Genomic DNA, 10,443 nt, shown 5'->3' on the forward strand with positions numbered 1-10,443 from the left:
CTGTCCCACCGCTGACGCACGCAGATGTGTCTTCCAGTTTCACAGCGAGCTGTGCAAGACCCGCTCAATTAAATGGGAGCAGATTGCACCGGGCCAAGGTCCTCTACGCAGATCGACCACCTGCGACAGCATTGCGTTGGAGGGATCGCTGCCAAGTTTTACACGTAGCGAGGGATTTTGCTGGTATCTTGAAACCTTTCCATCACCCCTAGTTGGCTCAACTCTAATTCAGGCACCACAGTGCTGGGCTGTGTGTGCAGCACCAGTGGACAACTCCTCCTCTGATCCAGATTGCCCTCATGAAAAAGCCTGACCTAAAGCAATGGAGCACAGAGACACTTTGGCATGTCACTGCAGAAGTAGGGATCTCCTCTCAGAGCCTGTTAGACACCAAAATAAGATTTTAAAAGGGAACCTTTAGCAGTGCTCTGACACCTGTCACTAGACCAAGCTAATTGGCTTCGCCATGTGTTCCTCCTGTGATGATTACTTAATAGATTTTGCTCTTCTCCTCAAATCCTGAAGGAGGAAAGCCCTGGTACGTTCTCCCAGCACAACACTGTACCCCAGCACTGAGACTCAGGAGTCCTGCAGCAGCAGGTGATGCAGCAGGCACCTCAGGTATTGCTTACAAAGCAGTGGCTGCTTTTTATGATTCCACATTCCCCCTTTTTCCTCTGCTTCCTTCTGCTGATGCCACTGTGAACGCCTTCGTGGAAGATGAGAGCTATCTAAGATGAGAGAGCAGCCAGCAAGCAGCATGGTCCTGTTATGCACAAACCAGAGCAATGAAGTCAGGTACTGCAATACCATTCATTTCACAACTCCTCATCAATCAGTCCTTCCAGCCATATCATTTAGCTTCTTCGAGGTGCTCAGAAGTGATAGCAATAGCCTGTGGTTTGCCTGCCAGACATGCTCTGTGATATGACATGTTTTCCCAGTGAAGGCTTTACATGCCTGCAGTTGCCCTCTGCCTCCCCTGTCCCACTGCAAATCCACACCAGATCTGTGCTTGCCCTAGCCTGGAAGAACTCCTTCAGGATCCTGACTTTTTCTCCCTCTCCCCCCCCACCCCGGTCTCTTTCTTCCTGAACATATGTCCTTCAGACTGTCGGGTAACTCATCCTTTTAACTTTGTCTCCCTGGTCACTTCCACTGTTGATTCAGCCAGACATAAAGTGCCAGAAATCTTAAGATAGTTGAAAGAAACAGAATCATTTCTGCATACACGGACAAAATGAAGCATTTACGAGTAGACATATGAGAAAAGACATGTTTTGTGATCTGATTAAACAGAGCACAGATCTGCTTAAATTGAGTCATGATTTGTTAGAGCCTCAGCTGAGTGAAAGGAGCCTAAATTAAGTCTGGAATTTAAATTGTCTTTGCTGGATGTGTAACACATTAATAGATATCAAGCTCCTTTTAATAGCTGATCTCAAAGCAACTGAGCCAGGACGTGCATGCCACAAGCTTCCTTTTTAGATGAAGAAACTGAGCCTCGTGGGGTGTGATTTATCCTCCAAATGTTGCAAAACTGGGAACAGGACGCGAGTGCCCCAGGTCACAGCTGAGTGTCCTCTGGCCGAGGTGCCCCTGGCCAGCAAGAGTCTCTCTAGGAGCAGCAGTGACACTGACTATGGGACCTGCTGCCCTGTCACAGGGGACAGAGGGTCCCAGCCTGTTGCTACTTGGAGACTGTTACTCCCTGGCTTTCCCAGTGTGTGCCTTTGGGAGCACAGGTGGGGAGTGTTTCCACAAGCATCCGTTCATCCCTCATCCCTCCCCTGGCCCTGGAGGGTCTCCCCAGGAGAAGGGGGGGAAGAATGCAGAGGTGGACAAGATGTTGGCCAGAGAACATTGAACCTTTCACTCCCATTTATTGCTGCAAGGCAAACACTGGTTTTATTTTCTCTTAGCTGCACCCTGCAGTTCAGCACTGCTGGAAAATCACAGTGGCTTTGCTCGATACACAAGCTGCTGCCATAAACGGACTCTGAGCGCAATCTTACGGACACAACTTACCCTTTCATCTTATATGCTTTCACCTATAGCAATGCTGAAGGGGAAAACAAAGGAACAACAAAAGAGAAGGAATCTCTATGTTTGTTTTTTTAAGCCCTGAGGGGAATGGTTAGCACGGACTGGCCAGGGAAAAGACACCATGACCTTACCCCTCACAGTCCCCCAGCAGAGGTACCTCGGAGGCAGCAGCATAACCTTCCCACCAACTCCACCTCCTACAGTTTGCTCCAGAGCCAGGCTGTGGCTCCCAAACAGCATTCGTCCTCCTGCCACTCTCAGCACGGGCAGACATATGTCATTCTCAGGGACTAAAGTTTGACACCAGCTCCCTTCATGTCACTTGCAGCCTTGATTTCAGTGATCACACACAAAAGCCAGTTCTGAAACCTTCCTCTAGGGCCAGCCAGGCACTCGGATTTATCTTCTGCTGAGCATAGATCCTGGCTAAAGCTGCTCAGGTCAGATGCGTTGCTCAGGGCACAAAGCTGCTGCTCTGAAGAGCCTAAAGCCTGTGAGCAGATCCAGCGGTCCCAGCTGGATGGGGGAAGGATGGTGAATTGAAAGGTCGGGACCGCTTTTCAGTTCAGTGTTTGCTCAGGGCTTCACCTGCTGTGCCCCGCTCTGTGTTTCGGAGGGCACGGCTCCAGTGCAAGCACCTAGTTAAAAAATGCAGCAGGAGGCTCATGAGACAGGCAGGAGCCAGAGCCCATGGCTGTGCCAACACATTCTGTGGTGCGCATTGATGATTTCCTAGCCAACCCCTCTAAGCACACTTCATATTTTCATCACTGCATTGGTGACTGTTGCTGTCAGGATGACCTTAAAATACACACTTCTAGTGTGTAGCCTGTGTGCTGGAGCCAGACCACAGCACATTCGCAACACGATTGCAGATTACACAGAGGATCTCCTAGGAAAGCATCTTAAATGGTCTTTTGCAGCCTCATTAAAAAGCCACTACATTTGCCAGCACTTACCACTAGTGGTAACAGTCTGCGGTTCTCTAACTCTGACATTTCAGGATAAGCTGAATGATAGCTTTGGGCAAAAATGTGGGTTTGTTTTTTTTTTCTTTAGTAAGCACAGTAATTTCTGCTGACTCCTGTCAGATCTCCGAAGGGCAGTCTGCCACCAGTGGTTTTTTATTACTTGCAGACTTCAGTGTTCAGTACTGGAAATACACAGGATGGATAATATACAGTGATCCAGATGGTCAAGTGGTATCAGCTGCACTTGGGGTTTACACCACCAAAGTTGCTGGCCCAAAATTGAACAGCAGAAGCCTCAGCTGCAAGGACTTAACTCTTTATTTTAATCTGACGTTCCTTCTGTGACAGAGCAATCTCTGTGTGGAGTGTTTGGCTTTGCGTGTCTTTGGAAAGCCACCCTTCAGATCATCTCACCTTTCCCTAAAAGTTTGATGCTGACACTTGGTCATACTAGTTGTCCAAATTTCCTTGTGACTCAGAACAAAACAAATCTGGGAAGGAAAACCAGCCACCAAAGCAATGACCCTTGTGGTGGCAATCCCATTTTACTGCTGCAATCCCACACCGGGACACAAGCCTCCGATTACAGGACGGGGATTTTCCTTACCTCGCTGACGATGGATGAGTGGGGCTGCTTATAGACCCAGTTATCGTGGCATGGGGTGAGCGGCAGGTTGCCCACACTGCCATTGCTGTAGTGGGCGAGTGGGCTGGCGCAGCTGACGGAGGCGTCCCACGCAACGTCCAGCCTCTCGCACTCTCCGCTGGAGGACCTGTTCCCCAGGCGCAGGGGCAGGACTGTGAAGTTTTGTTCCTCTTCCAGACTCCAGCCACATCGCTCGCTTAATTCGGCTGCCCCGGGGATCCTGCACCAGTAGTTGCCCGGTGCCTGCCCAAGGAAAACCACGCTGGTGAACAGGAAAGAAAAAGTTACGCCCGTCTGGCAAAGGAGGAAAAAGACCCTCTTTTGAAATCTTCCAAATTCCCCGGCTTCCTTCAAAACCTCATCGAAAGATGGCATTATGCGAGGGCGCTCTGTCCAGTCAGAGCCGTCCAAGCGACGGCAGAGTTTGTTTTCACACTTCGCAACCACTGCCGGCACTTCCTACCAACGTGACCGTCTCGCCTCCCCTTGCTCCTCTCTTCTCATGTGCTCACACACGGACACACGGACAGACACGTGGGTGTGCAACAGGCTGGTGGCATGAGCGGAGCCGGGATGAGCGGCAGGGGTGCAAGCGCGGCGGCGGAGGGAGGGAGGGAGGCTTCAGGGCACGTCAAGTGGCGCGGGGCTCGCACACCAGCCCGGGAGGAGCGCGATTTAAAGCGCACAAACATATTGTAGGAGAGGAGGGGCGTGCATTTCCTATTCATCCCGAATGTTAAACGGATTATGTAATAAACCCGGTTAACTCCTTGGGGGCGGGCCAGCCGCAGATGCCCGCTCCCGCCGCCCCTGCCGTACGTCGATAGGTGCAAGGGCGAAGCAGAGAGTTAAACAGGAAAAAGGGGAGAAGCTCCTGCAAAAAAAGCAGCGGCGAGTGATGCAGCCTCTCCGCGGGACGGCGGGGGCAGAAGGAAAGTTGTTTCAAAGAGAGCTATAAAGTCTTTCCTTCAACAAATAGAAACGAATGCTGCGGCAAAGTTTCATCACTTCTCCAAAGCGTTCCTTTGCCGTCTGTACAGATTTAATTTGCAAGAGTCATTCCTTTCTATAGTGTAAATAAAGCGACGCTCACAAACTGCACCAGCCCAAAATCCAGGAATTTTTTTTTTTTTTTAAGTTGAATATACCTGTTCAAGAAGGCTTTTATATGACCTTGTTAATTTTAATTTCATAAAGTCTTCCAAATATTTAAAAGAGAAATGACCAGCTTTTCTTCCTCAGAAATAAATGGAAAACAAGTTATTTCCCTTTTCCGTTCAGCTGTTTGTTTGAGTGGGGGGAGAAGGGAAGGGGGAGCCAGCACGTGTGCACATCTTGTGCAGAACTCCCTGAATCAAATCAGACATGCAGTGGCAGGTGTTTCGCTCTTTGTTCAGGTTCATGAGGTCCATGGCCACCCTCTTCTCTTGCAAGAAGCAGCACAGGGACCGCACCTATCATCAAAGATGTCTCCTGCAGTCCCTTGTCTCTGGTTACCTTCAGCTTTGACCATGGGTGTCTACAGTTTTGAAGCAAAGCACAGTTTCTAAAACACATAGATACAGAACAATGAAGGCTTTGATCACTATACAGACTATCTGACATGGACTTTGTAACAGACATGAAGACTGGTGTGGTGCGAGCTCGGCAAAGATGCGTGTTGCTAAGTAGATGTGCTGCCATGTTTGCATCAGAAGATGCTTTTGAGGGGATTTTGTTTGACTCCTGGTTGTGCTGTTTTGCAGTAGTCAAGCTTAGAGGCCATGAACACATCACCTTCAGGTCCGGGTCTGCGTCTGAGGAGATGGGGCAGTGTCTGATGGCTGTTATAAAACAAGAGAAGCTCTTTTATCCCAACAGGGCTAACTGGGGGGAAGTCAATCATGCTGAGATGTCAAAGGTGAGATGGTTTATCCTGACAGTTTCCAGCGACCAGGGAGGAGGTTGTCTCTGTAGGGACCACCACAAAGACAAATGAATGGGCAGAGAGCCTGATACTCAGCCTGTGAGTTGCTCTTGCGGCTCTGCTCAAGGGTGTGTTAAACCTCCACAGCGCCTCAAGCCTCACCCAATAAAAAATGTTACTTTTATCTCTGTTGGTTATTAGCTCAATTCTGAATCATTAGGGTTAGTTCCCTGTAAGCCACGTACCAATGTAGCTGTGCTCAGCATTTTACCTGTTTCAGAAACCCATTGGTGCCATTACTGTGGCCACCTCTTTGCTAATTAGTGGAATTAGACCAGATTTGGTGGAGTGAGAATTCAGTCCACTATCGCAACATTGCTTCTGGAGCTACTTTCTGTCCCAAAACAAAAGCACGGTCTAGTAGCTGGTTGTCAAAGTTTCACGCATCGCATTCATTGTGCTCTTGTCATGCACAGCGTGTGCGTCGCAGCCTGCCAGACCCGAAGCCAGAAAACCGAGCAGCTGAGAGAGATCAGCGCTAATGTCTGGGAGTCTCCCTAATATTACTCACAGTTACACTGCTGGTCACACAGGCGGAGATTCATTCATTAAAATCAGTTCAACTGCCTGGCATGGATGATGCCAAAGTGACCTTGTTTCCTCGGTGTTCACCCATGTTTTCATTTCTCTGTCCACAAAATGGCTTATCAATATCTGCCACCATATCAGTGAGCTGCAAGACTCCAGTTTGTCAAAGAAATCCAAAATATCCCAGAGACAGATGCGTGAGAGTGGGCATTAGTGCATTTGCTCTACAGCAAGCAATTCCCAGCTTCCCCAAGGTTTTCCTGGAACTTCAGTTCCACGTGCCGTGAGAGCTGAACGCATCTAAGGATGGGAAGATGATCTGTTTGTATACAAAGCCTGCAACTGTAACCTCTTGAAAGAGTGCCTTTAAATCTTTGAGGACAGATCGCAGGGTCAAATCAGCATTTTAAACACTTCATCCTATACATACAGTAAAAAATGATGCTCTTTGATACTGGAAAAGAAGCAAGGGAAGAAAGAGCCAGGGAAGATGTTGACTGATGAAGAAGACAGAAGCAGTAAAAATAGATGCAGGAAAGAGTAGAGAAAGGCAGGGGGCGGGGGGTAGAGTGGGGGAGGGCAGCAAGCCAGGGAAAGAGCAGAGGCAGACATGGTGATGAAAGGGGAGCAGAGAGAAAGAGATAGAAGTAAAACTAAATTACAATCATGAGCATCTTCAGTTGGAGCTCTGCTTAGAAGCCCAAATGTCACAGCTATTTCAGAAACAGAATGAAAACTATGTAGTCTAGAGGGGAAGACACATTCCCTGTGCACTCATGGCACTAGACTGCTGTTTTAGACATGTCTGGGTGACAGCATGAGACATTTGGATCAATTGCTACTCTGACTGAATTCTGCAAAGTTACAACTTTACTGTTAACACCCTGGATAACCTTTGCCAGTGCTTCAGAAAAACACTTAAAAACCTCAAAGTCCTTCTTTGGGACACTATAAGCAGTGGGGCAGTAACATCAGCCCCTTTGCAGACACCTGGTGGCACCATCCTATGTAACAGCACTGTTTTCATGATAAAGTTACGCAGGAGAGTATCACCTGGGTTTTGATCTCCTACAGACACATGCCTCTCGTTAAATAAAAGAGGTCCTGGGAACAAGCTTCAGCGGCAATCACCCACCCTGCCTGTTATCTCACTGCTTGATGCAGCTTCATATTGCACCAAATATTCGTCCCCCAGACAAATCTACTATAGACTAGATAGCCCTAAGCAGAAGCGGTGCAGACCAGGCAGCATCACATCTTCCTAGGGCCAGGAGACCGCCTACACTAGTCTTTTCTTCAGCTCTCCGTGCCAGGAGAAGGGGCAGGGATCTCCACAGCCTCGCATTTGGGGATTATCTGTACCTCCTCTAACCGGTGACCCCACAGCAGAGACTGCCACAAAGAACCAGGCAGGAGTAGCCCAAAGTACATCGCGCAGATGTTAAAGGCAAAGCTTGGTTCACAGCAGAAGATGGCAGGGCCCTCCGTCATTCTTCACCACCCTCTTCACCTTTCACGCACCTTCCAGCTGCATCCCGCAGGTTTGGCTCTCCTGTGCAAAAATCATTGCTCTTCCATGCTGGAGTGCAGAAGCCTGACTGACGCCAGCTCACAGTGTTACAACATATCTCATTAAGAAGCCAGGCTGGAAAGGACATGTGGAAAGCTCAGTTTTGGAGATGAAATAAGTAGTGTATTTTTTGAGATCAGAGCAAGACCTCTTTGTGGGGCAATTGGAGATGTTTACACTCTGCTGTCCCACACATGGTACATTCCAAGTCAGGACATTAAATTAATTACACGCAGCTTTTTCTCTGACAGTTCTTGTGTTTTGGTTTTTGTTCCCATTGTTTTTTTTTCCCTTCACTTTATTAATCTTTCTTCTTCCTCACACCACCCACTTTCTTCTTCTTCTTTTATCTCCCTGTTCTTTTTGTCCAGATTTCCTTTTTTCCTTTCCAAAAGGTGGCAATTCTACTCAATGGAGTATGTCCTTTCCCAGGCCTCCAGATCAACTTAGTGAGCTGTAGGCTAACTTTGAGACATGGGAAAAGTCAATTTCAATCAACAGGGTTTCCACCTTTTGGCAATCCATGAAAGCGATGCACAATGCATTATACTCCCTTCCCTCACTATTTCCATGGCCTTTAGGCTATTTTTACCATCTTGGTTCCAAGAACAAATATAAATAAGTGTAGTTCTAGGAACTGTAGAGTACAACAACCAGGGGAATCTGTCCTCATTGCTAGGACAGCAGCTGAAACAGCAGAGGAAAATGGGGACACAGGGAGAGAAGGGAAAATCCAAGCAAGGAGAAAAAAAAGTTGAGTGAAAGGAAAAGAAAAACAGGATCAAAGAGGTTTCTGTTTCTTTCCTCACAGGAGAAGCTAAAAAAACAAAAACCAAACCAAACCAGTAGTGACCATACTGGAGACAGCCCCTATCTCTGTCATTTTGAGCACGTGTAGGTGAAAAAATGACATCAGGGGAGGAAGCCATCCTCCACCCGCAGCCCGTGCTCATTCTCACACCCTCACCTTTTCCTCCTGCTGCACAGTTGCAGAGGCTGGGGGGCACACGGGGTTTAGGTGCTGGCAGCCCCTGGGGTCCCACAGGTTCACCCCCACCACAGCCAGCAGCAAGGGCTCCCTCCCCGCCACCCCACACCTCTTTGCACGGGCTCTTTCTGGGGGCGAAGCATCCTCTGCCACAAGGCAAATGGGGTCCTGGTTGGTCTGTGTTTTCTTACCCAAACCCACTGCTGTTTTCACACCGTGGTGCTTGCACCCTCTTCCTCTTTGCCTTTTGGAGAAGATCAGGTGCCACACATTTGGGTACCCACGGATAATCTGTTCCTGACTGACTTTAATCCTACTCAGAGAAAGCAGCAGAAACCTGTGGCTTTCCAAGCACATCTGGGAAACCCGGTCATCAGGATTTCAGCTCAGTATCTGAGACAGACGGAGGAACCGGCTTCGTCAGCTGAAGCCTTCTCCAAGGCCAGCTGAAGGAAGGGCAGCCAGGGGAAAAAGGGGTTCCTACACATACATTTTTACAGTCCATATGTGGCTTCCCTCATCCGTTTCCCCTTCACCCGGTCACTCTGAAGGCATCACAGAATCTGCACCAGGCTCTGCCTTCCTGTTCAGATAAATATGCCATAATCCCACAGCACATTTGTCAGGATGGACCTTTGCTAATGACTTCAAATAACCGAGTATTTCGTCCATGAGATAAGACAACCTGAGTTCACCAAAGGCTATTTTACACAATGGAAAGAAGAGGAATATTTCCAGGGATGGGTGTAAAGGCCCGATAAAACAAAAACATCCCCCATGTTATCAGACAGCTGTGAATTGCAAGCTTGCTTTCTCTCTCAGCCGCACCTCCCTCAAGTCCTGCCTGGAAAGACGAGGGAAATCACATCAGGTTTGTTTGTGATTTTTCATGGTTGCACATCCCTCCCCAGTGACTCTGTTTCCATGAAGTTTGGAAGTAAACATTTCTAAATAATAAGAAAAGAGCTTTGCGTGAAAGTTTGCAGCCCAGTTTTGTAAGAATAAGTGTGAAACTTTTAAACCATACCAAGGAGCACGTCAGTGCGATGAAGATTTCCGGGAGTGCCACGCACTAGCTGCCTGCTTCCCTCACCGTTTCTGCAGTGGGACTTTCATTAAAAATTTTAAGAAACCTGCAAAAACCCTTGCAGATTTTCTAATGCTAGCATTCATACATGTGATAAGAAGGTAACAGAACAATTCTCCTAGATCACCACTGTCCATCTTACGGACAGCTTTGGGTAGAAGCAACATGACTCAACATAGAAGGCAATTCAGGTTCAAAATATCCCATGAGCCTGAATATCTAGCTGATCACATTCCACATGGAAGAATTAATACACATCTCATATTTATGTGAAAAATTTAGTCTCAGCAAATTCCTGTTTCTGGATTTCCAAGATAATAACAATTTTATTTTTTATTTACTACCACTGAAAAAGAACCAAGAAAAAGGCTGCAGGAGTGGGATAAACTCAGAGCCGCAGCAGGGACCCAGCACACTCCAAATGCACCAGCAAAAGTTTCACTCATCCTGGAAGGATGGATGGGAACTAGCAATTCCTCAGCGCCTTTCTCTAATCTCTCTGTAGTTGTTTTTGGAAGCCCTTAGTGGTGACAATCTATTTATAGCTGACTCTCTTTTGTAGTTTATCTATCTCTGGTATAACATTGTGTCCTTTGTCCTAACTGTACAATACCAACCCAAAGGAATTCTTTTCAGCTGGG

The 10,443-nt window shown here is 47.8% G+C and overlaps 1 protein-coding gene across 1 annotated transcript in view; it reads right to left on the reverse strand.

Moving 5' to 3' along the window:
• Positions 1–4,308, reverse strand: part of SLC22A3 (solute carrier family 22 member 3) — a 36,063-nt gene extending 31,755 nt beyond the window's left edge. The window contains exon 1 of the mRNA XM_063329208.1: positions 3,625–4,308. Coding sequence (XP_063185278.1) covers positions 3,625–4,038 — 414 coding nt within the window. The 5' untranslated portion in view covers positions 4,039–4,308. The remainder of the gene's footprint in view (positions 1–3,624) is intronic.
• Positions 4,309–10,443: the final 6,135 nt, after the last annotated feature.

This window comes from Chroicocephalus ridibundus, chromosome 3 (assembly GCF_963924245.1).
Source record: "Chroicocephalus ridibundus chromosome 3, bChrRid1.1, whole genome shotgun sequence".
Lineage (NCBI taxonomy): Eukaryota > Metazoa > Chordata > Aves > Charadriiformes > Laridae > Chroicocephalus > Chroicocephalus ridibundus.